The sequence below is a fragment of the Condylura cristata genome, unplaced genomic scaffold (assembly GCF_000260355.1).
Source record: "Condylura cristata isolate star-nosed mole 26May11 unplaced genomic scaffold, ConCri1.0 scaffold00042, whole genome shotgun sequence".
NCBI lineage: Eukaryota > Metazoa > Chordata > Mammalia > Eulipotyphla > Talpidae > Condylura > Condylura cristata.
Window position 1 is genome coordinate 2,745,011 of NW_004567143.1, and position 15,206 is coordinate 2,760,216.

Genomic DNA, 15,206 nt, shown 5'->3' on the forward strand with positions numbered 1-15,206 from the left:
TTAAACTAATATTCCCATAAACACATTTTGCATTTCTTAATGGGCATTAAACAAAGTAGGTGACCCCACATAATTATTTTTAATCATAGTTGATCCTGCTAAGGCAATAAAGTATAATAAATATCAGTTTTTGTAGTATACTAAAGATTTTAACTTTTCTAAAATGTGTGTTTATATACATATATATATATATATATATATATATATGCAGCGAGGATGGAAGTGCTAGGGGAGCTTCTGGTTGCTGAATATGTGTGATTCTTTAGATGAGGAAAGAAGAGAAAAGACTCTGTGTGTGACCACTGATATGAAAGAGTCAACAGCAGCGAGGTCGAAAGAGTTTACCTGGAGTTGAGCTTGTGTGGGGCATTGGATTGGAGAAGTCCAGGGAACCTCTGAATGCATCAGTCCTGAATTCAGAGGACAGGTAAAAGGGAGAAGCTGATGTAAACATACTTACCGAGTTGGTAGTTGAAGCCATGGTTTTGGTTAAAATCATTGTTATAGAGAGACTGCCAAGGAAACAGACACAACCCGGGGCAAACTTACACCAAGCCCTACCTTGACAGACCAGGGAGCAGATAAGAAATCTCTGAAGGAGATGGATATGAGACAGTTAAATTCCTAGGCAGTATCATGCTCCGAGTGAGAAGAAATACTACACATGAGATAGCAGTCTTCCACTTCTCTAATACCTGCATTTCATGTACTCATGGGTAGGCAGTAACTGTTTAACAACTATAGTTATGTTTCTGAGACTTAGCTCTCTAATGAGATGTTGGAAACCTAAGGATAAAACTCATGTGGTTTGGGATACTTCACAAATACAAAGAGAACGGAAATAAGCTAAATCATTGGAATGAGAGAACTGTGGTGATGAAGAAGATGATGTAATGATGTCTAACACTCCTCGGCATATGTTATGGACACTCCTAGGCACTTCCTTCGTAAACATATTCTCACTAATTCCTTACAGCAACCTCCTGTACTGGAGTATTATAATTGTGTCCGTTTTACCGAAGAAGAAATAAAGAGCTTTTAATTAATTTACCCGTGTCAAAAAGTGGTGGAAGCAAGTCTGAGCCTTGCAGTTCCTAGTCATCCATTATCATCAAGAAATAAACATGTCTATTAAAAATAAATAGCATACTAAAATTCAAAAGGCAATAAATCAGTTTAAAATTTGCATAATTAAAATTAACTCATAAAAATTACCTCCAAAGAAGCTCACCTTTCATTATTTCACTAGTTGATTGTGTTCTAGTGTTACTACACGCGGGCTCTGTGCCTCCGTGAAACACCTGTGTGAACCCTCGGACATCAGTGCATCACCCACTTGTCCATTTTCCCACAATCTCACTGACCTGAGTGGTGAGCTTGTCGCAGCTCCCGATTCCTTGTGCCTGGGCTTCTGTGATCTCTGGCACTGTTGTTTATCCTTCACTCCCCTGACATCGCCCCTTGGTTTTTCTTCTACCTCTTGGTTTTCTCATTGGTTTGTTTGACAGTTCCTGCCGCTATAGAAATGCAGACCCAGGTTTCTTTACTTAACACATGTGCGACTTCACCAGGTGAAGCATCCCATTTTTCAAATATTTCCCAAATTCTGATTGGCCTCTCTCCTGCTGTCCAGAAATTAACTTGTGGATTAAGCATTGTATTACCTTAAACATCCCACAGATACTTTGGACTTGAAAAAATCCAGCTGTCAACTCCTCAGATCACCCATCACCCTTCTCCCCCTCCTGAAAGACCTGATGCTCTCTTCTGCCCTCTAGTGGCCGGGGCACAAGCAGTCAGCATTGTGCTGCCAGCAGTTGGGGAGCTCTCCCAGTCAGCTGGCCCTGAACAGTGTCCATCACCACAGGAGCCAGTTCTGTCATATCTTCCTGTGAAGCAGCTCAGTCCATGTGCTCTGGATTAGCTTTCCTGACATAGCCTCCATAAGAAATTGTATGTCCTCAATGGCCCCTTCTTAAGACAACCCTTACTTTTAGTTCTCCCTCTTCCACCACCCTCCACTAGAAAGATTATAAAGAAGTCTGCAGTCGTCTGCCGCCAGCCCTTCAAAGCCACTCCAACTGGCTTGGAGACCCCAGCCCTGAAGTCACTGGCGCATCTTTAGCTTGGGGTGATGCTCTCTCTCAGCACCGCATCTTCTTTTATTAGTTTGTTGTTGTTGCTGCTGCTGCATGACAATTCATCCCAGAATGTAATAACTCACAGCCATGATTTAACATCTCTCCTGGCCTCTTCGTGACCCTGCCCATGGGATGCTGGCAGATTTTTCAGAGCAACTTGGAGACAATGTTAACAACCAGCCTTGGAGCTGAAAGCCCCATTCCCACGGTTATTTTGTGGCCACAGAGCTTAGTCCTCCTCACTCCTGGAAAGGGGACCACAGAAGGGTGTGAAGAAGCAAAGAGTGGTAGGGTCCCGCTTGCACATGTTAAAGATAACACGACGAGAGAGAAAACACTAGCTTTTGCATGGGACTGTAGCAGTTGGTTTCTTATTACTTTTTCTGAGAATATAACTGATGCAGAAAGATAAAAGGGCTGGATAACTTCAAACTCCAAGATTCGTCAGGGCCAACTAGGATAGTTATGAGTGACTGATGAAGGGTTGTTTGATGAACTTAATTCTACCCAATCTGTAGTGATCTATGTCATGCAGCTGCCTTGCTTCATAGAAGGGCTTGTTTTTACAAATAGATCTCCTCGTTTTGGAATGTTTCAGAGCTGGGGCGGGCATGGAGAGACTATCAAGTATTCAAAAAAAAAAAACAAATAAATGACTGGTTAAGAATAGTCAATAAAGTGACAGCTTGATGTTTTCTCTGCTATGTTTAGACATTAAACTCTATTCAAATTTATCATGATTAAACAGATTGAAAATCATATGTATGCATACAGCTAGCCTAAATAGACCACTTATCTAAGATCAGCAATTTTCTGAAGGGACTAAAAGTCAATGCAAATGAAACTGTGTGGTATGGGAAATTGAATATATGACTCAGTCACACTGTCAAACATAGTATAAATTTGTAAGTCAAGAAATTAAGGATAATGCTATTTTCACACAGTACAGTGTTGATGAAAAATAGTATACACCTTCCTGGTTAACCTTGAAGGGGAATTCAAATGGTAATTATAAATTTTAAGTATTCTAGCTCATTAATAAATGGAAAGGGGAGGTCTCTTTTATCTTGAACTAATATTACCAAACTGAATAGGATATATTTGAAAAATAACTTAGTGGTCAATTTCTTGGGAAAGTTTGAACTGAAATTCACTTTCTTCCAATTAATGGTGCTTCTTTCTCCATAGAATTTTTTTTTTTTTTTTTGGCTGTAGGTATGTTGTACTGACATTAATGATGTGAATGACTTTATATTTTTAGGGAGACAAGTTAACATAGCTGAATTTGCTCTGGCTTATGAATTCAATGCAGGAATGTTATAATAAGTCAGATACTTTGGGGGAATTTCTGTGGGTATTTAAATGGGATTGAGAAATATTATTTCCTGTAGCATAGAAATTTTCTGTGTGTAACAATAATTACACATTTTACTATTGAAAAGGTATACTGGTAATTCATGATGAGATTTCAAAGTTAATATGTAAAAAACTTTTTTAAGTCAGCTCTGATGCTCTATCTATGTAATTGTTCTCTCTGCTGACAAAGCTCGCAGTATATACTCTTTCTCTTTGCTTCTTATTCATTTTAGTTTTATTTCTTGTCATCGATGCTTCCTGTACCATATTAAGTATCTTATAAAAACTGAATATTCAAATCAGGGTGGTTGACACTTAGGCCTACATTTATTTCTATAATCCTTCTTAGGAATTTTATAAATTGAGAAATTATTCACAATGCAAGTATCTCTTTCGATTAATTTAGATATTAGTCCATAAAAGAAATCTACTTTGATTCACCTTAAATTTAGCTTCTTGAAATTTGAATGACAGCCTCTGGGAAATTAAGAAACTAGCAGTCATTATTGAGAGTGGAAAAGAAGGCGTCTGGGTGAAGCAAGACCTGTGGTGTTCAGTCCTGTCTCTCCACAGGCAGGTCAGGTGAGCCTTCAACTGTTGAGAGGCAGAGAAAAGTGACAGGTGAAAAAGAAAGATGTCACAGGTGAAAACAGGTGGCTGGCAGACCCAGAGACATTCACTTAGGTTCAATCCTGCTTCTTCGCCTGAAGTTGCAGCTCTTTTCAAAAGGACTCTGCCCCTCCACACTGTATAAGGCATCAACAGGGGTCCAGGAAACAGCCCTGGGGAGGAGGGGGGTCAGAGAGGGCCCCTGGCCTGAGTTGCTGTACACAGAATTCAGCCTTCCGGCTTCTCCCCCACAGGCTTCCTGAACCAGATGAACAACGCCAGCCCCGCTGTCCTTCAGCCTTCGTTCCAAGGATGCATGCAGCTCATTCAGGTGGACGATCAGCTTGTGAACTTATATGAAGTGGCCCAGAGGAGGCCGGGAAGTTTTGCCAACGTCAGCATCGACATGTGCGCCATCATAGACAGGTAAATGGCCCTTTCCTCCTCCTCTAGCTGCCAAGGCATCCAGAGGCATGCTTTGCTGTGGGGTGCAGAAATGTGCATCAGGCACGCCCCTTGCCCCCCACACCCGCTGTCAGGGGATCGGGCGGGGAGGAGCCAGTGGTCCTGTCCACTGTTGTGTCTGTGACCTCGGTGATGCCATCAGAGCAGGGCGTGGCTGTCAGTGCTCGAAACATCTGTGATGTCACCGTAGTCCATCTGCTGCCCTCTGTGGACGTGAGCCCTTTGCAAGCAGTTTCTCAACAGTTGAGTATCAAGGAGCATGAGTGGAAACGCTCCCTGTCCTGTCTCCAGGGTGATTCAGGCTTGGAGACATCAATCACCTCCATCAGGAGGTGGAGAAGAGACATTAAAAAGTAGTGGCCTACCATAGGGGTTATCAGAGCATACCGCTTAATAGAATTCAATCTGTTTTCCACATGCACTTTTTGAAATACTGCAAAATTTAGTCTTTGCTTTGTGCATTTCTGGGGAGGAGCTAGTCACCAAAACCGAGTTGACTCCCCACGTTTCAGGAAGACACAACTCAATGGAGACAGCATTGCATGCACGCCTGGGTTACTTGCAGAAAGAGCCTTTCCTTTCAACTTGAAAAATGTTCATATTGAGATTTTTTCCCCGTACACAAACTTTGAATCACCCGACATTGAATTTACTGTAGTGAATTTAGGTAATTTTCCAAACCATTTTTAAATTTTTTATGGGAGGGCAATCTTACGCTGAAAAGCCATTTCAGTAATATATTTTGGGAGATGCATGTCCTTTGAAATCTTTTGAAATTTTGAAATAATGTATGGTTCTACCTGTCTACCCGTAATGCCTATAAAATTTAAGTTTCTAGTCATCCCGTTGCATTTGAGAGGGCATCCTTGGGGTAATCATTCAAAGACTTACAATGAATCCCACAAATATATAGCTTCATCTATAATGAAGTAAGTTTGCTTCCATGTAGTGGTAATGAAGTCATACTCGTGAATGGTAAATGACAGTTTGCAATGGTGATAGAAAATAACTTTAAGAAAAAAAAATTTATTTAGGCATCCAAGAAGTGGGGGTTAGGACAAAGGTGTGTGGGGAGGGGTTGAGAAGATTCAACAGAGACAAAGTGGCGAGCAGAATGAGCTGATCCACTGAAACCCACTGCCGAGAGGAGAAGCGGGGCGACAGGAGAGGTCTGCTGCGCCCTGGGGGTCACTCCCTGGCTGGGGCTCGAACTCAGGCCACAGTGACTGCTGAGATTGTGCTGAGATTTAACCCCTGGTACCACCAGGGAGGCCCCAAAAGTAACTTTTTAAAGCCTTAATGTGTGTTTATCGTAAGATTGGATACCACAGTGCCTTGTTTATTTCTATCACATATGTGCAAATATGTGTCCGGAAAGCCAGAGTAGTTCATTTGTAAATTGAACAGTGACAATTTTAAATGGAAATATCCTCCTAATTTTTGAATCATCAATAATGCAATAGCTATTATTTCTGCCTACCGCAAGTGGAAACATTAATCGGAAAAACTGAGAAACAGATGCTTTCAAACCGTACTTCTGACTGGTTGTTTATAAGTTTTATTAATTGTTCTCCATTCAGGAAGACTTTCCTTCTTAGTGACAGTTACACAGTACACTGAGATATTTTAGTACCTTGTCCATTTTCCATGTCAGTAATTTAATGGTACAATAATTTCTGGCAGTAACACCCAAATTATGTTCACTCAGCTTTTGTAAACAGGCTGGATTTTATGGTGATGTTGCTGTTTCACGGCAAACAACATGTTTCCTGGGCATTATAGTTAAATTGCTCCCCCCAAAGTGTGGGTGAAATGGCAAGATGTTCATGTTTTATTCTCATGGAGAGAGCGGGGGTTCTGAAAGGATGAAGGAGGTTTTGTGGTGTGGGGAATGGGGAGCCGGCGCCCTGCAGGCACAGCAGCCTGCAGGACCCCAGAACAGGGCTGAAGCCCATAGAGGAATATAGGGATGTTGTTTTTGCCAGAATGTGTGGGCTCCATTGTCCCAATCGCCAAGTCTCCTGTAGCTGACAGAACAAAGAAGACGCCTTTCTTCTCCTCCCGGAGGAGCCCCTGAGGGGAGGTTGTGGGGTATCTGTCCCCTGGGAACCTGCCCCAGATTGCTGAGTGTGGGGGTCCACATTCTGCCTGCCTGTCCTTTGAGGATGGCGGTGGCTGTGTGAATCACCCGTGTGTGGAACGGAGTCTTCCTTTATTCACCTCCAAAGTCCACACTCCAGTTGCCCTCCTTGAGGACGCTGTTCGGGTCTCAAGCCTGACTCAGCTCAGTCGCCATGGAGGGCTGATGGGCAGTTTCACACTGGGGTGTCCTCAGCGAGTGGGGGAGTGGGCGGGTGGGCTTACCCCCTGGGGACCCCTGGCTGACACCTCCCCCACCCACCTCAGCTTTCAGTCCTCCCTGCCACTCACTGAGACCTGGCAGCTGCTCAGTCAGTCCCTACCATTTTCTTTACAAGCTATTTAAATTCTCCCTCAATGAGGCTACCCTGCACTTCCTTACTCTTCGCCTTTCAAATCTCAGCGTGACTGATTTAAGGACTATTTTGAGGGAAAAAAAGGATAAATGAGAACATGGGCTTAAAATAAAAAGGAAAAGCCAGCACAGGCCTGATTCCTGTGAGACATTTTAGGTAACGGGGCAGCTGCGGGGCTCCGAGCGCCGCTCGCAGGAGCGGGAGCGCGAGGAGACGGTGCTGGAGCTCTGCCGTGTGCCGGGCACGCTGGCCCGCCTGTGGGGGGACTAGGTGTCTGTGCGTGGGTGTGCCCGGGGTTTCTTTCACTGCGTGTTTCCGGACACGCTGACAGGCTATTCCCGGGCGGAGCTTCCCGGGGCTCGGGGCCAGGCGTGTGGGGAACAGTCTGCCCAAGGGCTGTTGGGCCCGTGAAGCCACAGCAGGGAGACTGGGCGGGAAGGCAGAGCCGTGCGTTAGTAAATGTCACCTCAGGAGGAATCAGCGGAAAAGAGAGGACCCTAGAGCGAAATCGAGGCGGGCCCGAGGCGAAGGGCTGAGGGGCTGGCGCAGCTCATTTGATTTATTTATGATTAAGGGGGCTTGGGCTGACAGCCCGTCTCTGCTGTGGGGGTGCAGGCTCACCCCCAGGGGGATGTCCCCACACCACACCCTCGCGTCAGTGGCCTCAGTCCTTAGCGCCTCGTGGGTCCGGGCGGCAGCCTCGGTAACGGCCAACCACAGAGACCCGACGGAGGGGGCAGCACTTGCCAACCTGGCCAAGCGCTGCAGGCGGAGAAGCTCGTGGGCGCCAAGAGGGGCCAGGCTGAGGGGCCGGCAGGGCGCGCAGCCTTTGGAAGGGCAGGGCGGGAGCCTCGTGGGGGCCGGCCGGCCTTGCTGTGGTGGACTCGGGCTTTGTTCTGAGGGGCTGGGCGCCGGCGTTTCTGACAGCAGCGGGACCTGGCCTGTGCTTCCAGGGTGGCTGGTGTGTGAGGGGGTGGGGGGACAACGGTGGGGGGCAGACCCGCATCCGATGGCCCGTGGCCTGCAGGTGAACGCCCTGTTGCCTCCCACCTCGCAACAGGAGGTGGGACGGGTCACCTATGAGTCAGCCACAGGGTAGCGTCCTCAGGAGCTCGTGGTGGGTTTGAGACGCGAGAAGGTTAAGAATAAATCCAGGCTGTTTGGAAAGAGCCCTGGAAGGCACGTGGCGCCCTGGCCGCGGGTGGCGAGAGCTGGGTCAGTGCTGGGCTGTGTGGGGTCTCTGCGCAGACGCGGGCGTGTGGCCAGCCTGTGCCCGCCGGTGACCCTGTGAGATGCCGCGTCTGACGCTGGCCTGGGCTGGGGGAGACATGGGGACTGTGGGGACCGTGGGGGCCGTGGGAGCCGTGGGCGCCACGGGGACTGGAGGGGCCGTGGGAGCCGTGGCCTCTGGGCTGTGTGAGGAGCGAGCGGCCAGGGCAGGAGGCGCTAACCCCTGTGGTCAGCAGCTTCGCCTGCTGAGTGGAGCCTTCTTGCGGGAAGGAGGACCGTGGGCATCCTGGGGCTCGGCAGGTTCTCCACGCCCAAGGCTGCCTCTTGCCCCCCCTCGATCGCCATCTTGCTTCCTCGCCTCAGGCCCGCGTGGCCTGCCCAGGCCCCTCCTGGCTGGAGCTCCTTATCTGTGCCTTCCACCTGCTGCCCCTGACCTGTCTCCAGGCCCGAGAATCCCACTCCAAAGCTGACAACACACTCCACAGACAGACAGGTTTGGTCACTTAGGGGGAGGGATTGCAAAGTGGGGGGAGTGGAGCTGTGTGAGCCCCAGACGGCCCGCACACCTGTGTTGGCCAGAGTCTGTAAAGGGGAGGCTTGCTGCAGGGGGGAGGGGAAGCTGTGACCCCCTGCAGTTGACTGGCTGGACTGGACTGAGAGACGGGTGGGGCTGCCGGGAGCACAGCCTGAGTTCCTGTCTGGCTTGGCAACGGGCGTCTGTCTGTCTTGTGAGTAAATACGGAGCTGCTGCGCGAGCTGTGACTACTGTCTCACTCCTGAGAGAGACGCTCCTGTCGCAGCGGTGTTTCTGGGGCTGGTCTAGGCGGGAGTGGTCTGCACACCTGGCCAGGTGATGCCCTCCCTGGGGCAGGTGTCGCTGCTGCCACACCGTCCTGTCTGCATATAAACGCGGGCCCTGAGCCCAGCGGATGGGAAGCCACGTGCCCCTGCCCCAGCCAACCCCCCTTATCCTTTCACACCAGAAAAGCAATTTTTGTTTATTTAAGTCACAGTGAGTCAAGTTGCAGTTTCCCTGCTTACAAAGCCCTCCCGACTTCTAAAATCAAACACCATCTTTTTACCAGAGCAGGGAGGGATAAATTCCCAAGTGTGAAAACAGCTTTGGGGGAAAAAAAGATGATAAGTTTGCCTTAGGGAGGGTCGTGTTGCATATCGGTGATGGCCCCGGAGAGCGAACTTGGGGACCTCAGGGCTGTTTAGAGGCCAAAGAAGATCTCTGTTGTTAGGGTCAGTGAGGAAAACTAGTAATAGGCGCTCACTAGGATCAGAATCTTCTGTACCTGCCTTGTCTCTTGCCAGAGAGAGCGGAAAGGGAAGAATGTACGTCCCAGCTTAACCACAGCTTACAAAATTACCCCTGAGAAATCGTGAATAGCCTGCAACCTATTTCTGAGCTTGCAATTAAACCTTCATTGTGTTTTTGGATGGAAATACACAACCACAGACCTCGTTTTCATTTTTTTAATTCAATGCTTTCTCTTCAAGAACATCTCCCCAGATTGTCTGACTTCTTTCCTTGAAAGAAGAGCGTGAGTACACCATTTCTTGGAAGCACAAGTCTGTGAGGATTGGATAGATAAATATCAGATGTCTTAACATTAAGTTGACTGTGTTGGACATTTGAGCAACAAATAAGTGGATTAGTACTACCAGTCCTAACGGGAGTCACAGGTCTTTTATAAAGCAGTTTTAAAATGCACAGGCCTGTTCTTAGAAGCTTGTGAGCTGGGGGGGTGGGGGGGGCACAGAGGGGAGAGCAGGTGGGGAGGGGCGCACCATGGTGGGGGCCCTGGGTGCCTCGGCGGTGGGAGGTGCTGACACGCTGCCTGCGTGTCATATGTTGTCCACCAAGGTTCCCTCTGCTCATAATAATACAATTAAGAATAAACTGGTTCTCCTCTGGAAAAAAAAAATAATACAGGTAATACTGTTTTCTAAAGCAATCTTCTTGTGCTCATAATAAGCTCTCATTTCCAATCAATAGGAAAAAATAAATAGGTGCGTGCAAATATGCAGGTGTCCAGATACCGCTATTATGGTGGTTTAACTCACACACACCCCACTAACCACTAACGTGTGCCCGCTGGCTGGCCTGGCTGGGGGTGGAGGGGCGCCGAGTCTGGAAGCACCTAGAGCAGCCTGGGGGAGGAGCCACAGTCCTAGCAGCGGGGCGCTGGAGGCTGCTGGGAGGAGCTGACTCTGTCCGCGGGAATCGGGGCGCACTGGGGTCTCTGAGCAGAGCAGTGGCGTGGTCTGGCCCACATTGACGTTATACACGCACGCGCGTCATCGCGGTTGTCAGTATGGGGCACAGCATCACCAAAGGTCAGACTCCCTTAGGGGCCTTTGTCCCCTCCCGAGTGTCTTCCTTACCCGCTTGACCCCTCAGCACGGCCCTCAATCAGGCCGGCCAGCTGTGCCACACTCGTCACCAGAGAAGGGCTGCTTCTGGGCTCCCCGAGGGCCGCAGCCTGTTAGCCTTTGGGGCCACACCAGCCTGCTGCTCTGGTATCTGTCCTTCTGTCCACTGCCCAGGACGGGCTGAGGCCCTTGTGGGCTCAGGTGTGAGATCTGGAGCAAGTATGACTCATCCTGGCGTGTCGGGGACTGTCCCTTCAGGGCTGTTTGCTGGTGCCTGGAGACCCTCTTCCATCTGGTAACGGGAAACCTGAGCAGTCTGCACCCTTCTCCCGGCCCCCTTCCCCAGGCCACCAGCCATGCGTTTCCTAGACCAAACAGGGATATACCATGTCTTCTAGCACATGGGCAGGCTGCGTGCAAACTGAGCCTCATCCTGACAGAAAGTGCCCCCAGGGAACTCCCCAGACTTTGAGGCTCTGCATCTGCCCAGTTCTGATGTCCCGGTGATCCCTGGTGTCTCATACCCCAAGGCAGCCAGCGGAGACCACTGGACTGGTTCTGTTCAGCCCAGAACTTGGGCCATGTGTCAATTGGCCAGGTCAGAATTCAGATTCCTTTTCAGGAACACCATTCTAAAACACCCTTAGGTTGAGAACTTCTCAGGATGCACAAAGCGAATCACCAGCTCACGATACACAGGACAGGAACTGCTCCATGACTGGCCTGTGTTCTCTGACATGGCCGGTCACAGTGTTCTCTCATGCAGATGAGTCCCCTCAGGTTTCTTCACCTTGGCTCAGGTTCATCACGGGGCCTGTTGACTTATGTTGCAAATGTCTGTGTTCTTTCTCGGTTGGGGATAAGTATAATGATTAGGAGATTTCAGAAAAACCCATCTCCTTACGTGAGGTATATTTCTGATATTAGAGTTTTATGTGCACGCCTCTTCCTATAAACCTTCTGACCCTCCATGCTGACCCAAGGTCCCCGCTGAGCGCCAGCACCATTTCCAGAGCCCGTGGTTTCTCCGAGAAGGAATGCAGGGTTCCCTGTTCCTTCTCAGATACTAACACCTGAGTCCTCTATCCAGAGAGAAAATACAAACTCGGTGACCTAAAAGTATCACACCCCCAGGTGAACCCATGTTCATGTCAGCTGCCCCTCTGAAGTGATTTCAAAGTAGCTTTATTTTTAAGTACATGTGGAGGACTAGAGTGAGAAAACTTGCTGGGAAAAGAATACAGTGGTGAAATGCCAGCAGAGATAACTCTCCTGGGAAAAAAAGAGTTGAATGAGCTATTTGAAGATTCAACAGCAGCCATCCCCCCTTTGATGTATTGCATGTATTAGGACAAAAGCAAACTATATTTGCTCTTGACGTGGCATATAGCTGTGCTTTGACATTTAAATCCCAAGGAAGGCCCAGTGCATGAAAGTAATGTCAGAAAACTATATGTTTGAAGATAAGAGAAATAATAAGATAAATAATTTCAACATGTAGCTAAATCAACTAGAGAGACATGTGTATAAGTCATTGCAGCATTTTCTTTGCTTTAGACACTAGATCACCTAAAAAGAAGCAAAAGCCAATTGTTAAATATATATTTAGGGAAGGAGGATGGGAAGGGCAGAAGGAGAAAGAAGAACAAAAGGGAGGAAAGATGGAAGGAAGGGCAGACTGTTGAGTGTCATTGCTTTCTGGTTTGTTGTATGGAAAATTTTCACTTCAATAAAATAGAAATCAGTGGTAAAAATTAAATAACATCATCTGTTGCTTGTAACAATTTTAAGGACAGTTTCTTTGAAATTTTTTCTTTACTATGCCAATGATATACCCTCAGAAGTAAAGAAATGGAGTCATATTTTTCTATGCTAGAGAAGAGATGTATCAATACTTGGAACTTGTCATCACTTTTACTTGCTAACTGAACAGAAGGATGGCTTGTTCCTATTGTATTTATACTATCTAGAAACTGGTTTTAAAAGAGCAGTAAGTTTAGCTTTTTATATAACATTGTTTAAAATTCTGCCAGGAATTCATTGACTTGTTACAAATAAATATTTCCTTATAGACTTGTCTATGAATTTAGTGAAGAACTTAGAGTCTAAATCTCATGTTCTTACCAAATCCTGCTTGCATCAAAGAGAATGTTACATGAGCAAGAAAGATACAGATGGGAAGGTAAGAACAGGTGTGTGTGCCTGGAATGTTGGTGAAAACAGAGTCTATAATAAATTTTAACAAAGCCACATTTGAAAGGGGAATCTTAATGAGAAAAGAGATCAAAGTAAATAGGCTGTTCCCACAGTTGTGATAAAGGCAGGCCCTCTTGAGTGTGGCCACTTCTGTTTACAGGATTAGCTTCGCTTATTCAACAAGTGGTGTCCTTCACTCTTGCTACTTTGACATAGCCCCAGCAGTTCTCCATCAACATGAAAATTATTTTCATGGCTACAGTTCAGTGAAGAGCCCCTCCAGGCAAATGGACCAGACATCAAAGTGAATTATTTTTTTTTCTTGAAACTTCAGGCATTTGAAAATTAAAGAAGAAAGAAAGACCTTCATCTTAAAGACTGACATTTCAAAAGTTAGATAGAAACACCATCCACAGAAGCAACTTCTTTCACATAGTTATTATATTTTATGAACTCAAGAGATCTGTGTTAATCTCCTGAGGTCAAAGCCATGGTGCTGGTCTCCACAAAGAGAAAACCAAAGATGCAAAAATAGGGTCCTTTCTTAGAGCGAATGTTCTGTGCGGGCTTCATATACACTTAAACGTCATGACTTTAAAGCCACAGCTAAAGCACATGCTTCTTAATCATCACAGATAATAATTTCCATAAGGAATCATTGAGGACTTGCAGGGAAGTCAGGTTTTGCATGGACATTTGCTCTGATGATCTGAGCAGAGGCGGTAGGAGCCTGGACCATATAGCCCGATGGAAAAGGGTCAGGCACAGGGAGTGGGCGTTGGACAGAGGAGAGCTCATTAGACATGGAAGTCAGGAAGGTTTTGGAAGAAAGAGAAGCAAGCTTCAGAGTCAGCAAAGACTTTAATTGATAATTAAGTGCCATATGCACAAGACCTGAACTAGAATTCAGCAGAGTGTTTGATTAGTGGTGGATATGTCAGAGTAAAGTGTCCCTGGAACTTTGAACAGCAATTCAATAATGGAGGAACAGAAAATTGAAAGTAAAAAAGGAAAGTTGGGTTAGAAGACCTGTGGCCAGTCAGACAGTGGGATAACAAGGAAGATGGTACATGCTGAGGGCATCCGTCCCGTCTGGCTGCTGCTCACCAGCTCCAGTGGCTCCTGGGAGCTGAGCTCCAGTGTAAGATGTTTGCCACTGCGTTAAATACAGAAATGTGAGTTATCCCATTAAGACTTGAATGTTGATTTCATTCTGTGTTAAATTAAAAAAGCATTTTTAATATCTGTGCTACTTCTTTTTACTTTCTTGATGCACTTCCATACAGTTTAAAAGGCTGCATGGCATAGGGATCACATGGTAGGTCTGAGCAGTGCTGTTCTAGATTCTTCTCCAGGTAGTTCTATCAAGATGTTGTGCAACTAGGAAGAGCTGTCGGCTTCTGTGTGCCTCCGACCCAGGGTGCCTTCAGAGGCGTGGAGTGTCCTGACGGTCCTCAGCACATTGTCCTGTAGTGTTGTTCAATTTCAGAAACAATGGGAATTCTGAGTGATGGGAGAAACTCGCTTCATGTAAAATTCTCAGTCCCCTTTAATTAGTTAGACGCTTCCTTGAGGCCTAAATCCGCTTACATTGCCATCTCCAGAGAAAATCTTTACAGAGTTAGAAGCCAGATGTCTTAGTTTTCTCCTGGAATATTAATTCCCTATTCATTAAAAATAAAATAAAAGCCATTAAATGAAAGCAAAATGAGGCCTAAATTAAGTAGACAATATTTTCGTTCCACCCAAGTTAGAAATTCACAGTTCAGAGATAAATTTCTTCCAGAAACATACCTGTCAGTCACACAGGTGTGCGAACATCAACACCCCTGAAGTAAACTGTTGAGCATTACAGATCGCTTTCAGCTGATAGGAACGAAAACCCAAGTAATTTCCTAGATGATTCTGAAACTTCTTATTTTGCAAGATGTTTGAAATAGACAAGTTAAAGCTGATGTAACTCCAGAAAGAAATCAAAGATCCAAATTATAACATTCCAATTCCTTTACCTCATGGTTTCCATATTTTCAATCACAAAAATGGCTGCTAGAGCTCCAGGCATCTCATCTTCTTTCCATGAAGCAGGTAAGAGGGCCAGCCTTCCCTGTTCATCCCAGAAGTTCTATGCAATAAATACTTCACTGGTCAGAATCAGTCATGGCTACAGTGAATCATGGTAGATTGTCAATTACAGTTTTTCATTATAAGTAATGTACCTCCTAAAACATAGAGTCTGTTACTCAAGTAGAAAGGGAAATTTTTAATAAGTTAGACAAAAAGCCACTGATTGCCCAGTCAATGTAAAAAAAAAAAAATTAAATATCTTAAAAAT

The 15,206-nt window shown here is 46.3% G+C and overlaps 1 protein-coding gene across 1 annotated transcript in view; it reads left to right on the top strand.

The window, feature by feature from the left end:
• Positions 1-15,206, top strand: part of CNTNAP2 (contactin associated protein-like 2) — a 1,046,635-nt gene that overhangs the window by 394,905 nt on the left and 636,524 nt on the right. Inside the window, exon 10 of the mRNA XM_012733843.1 lies at positions 4,361-4,532. Within this exon, the coding sequence (XP_012589297.1) occupies positions 4,361-4,532 (172 nt within the window). The remainder of the gene's footprint in view (positions 1-4,360; positions 4,533-15,206) is intronic.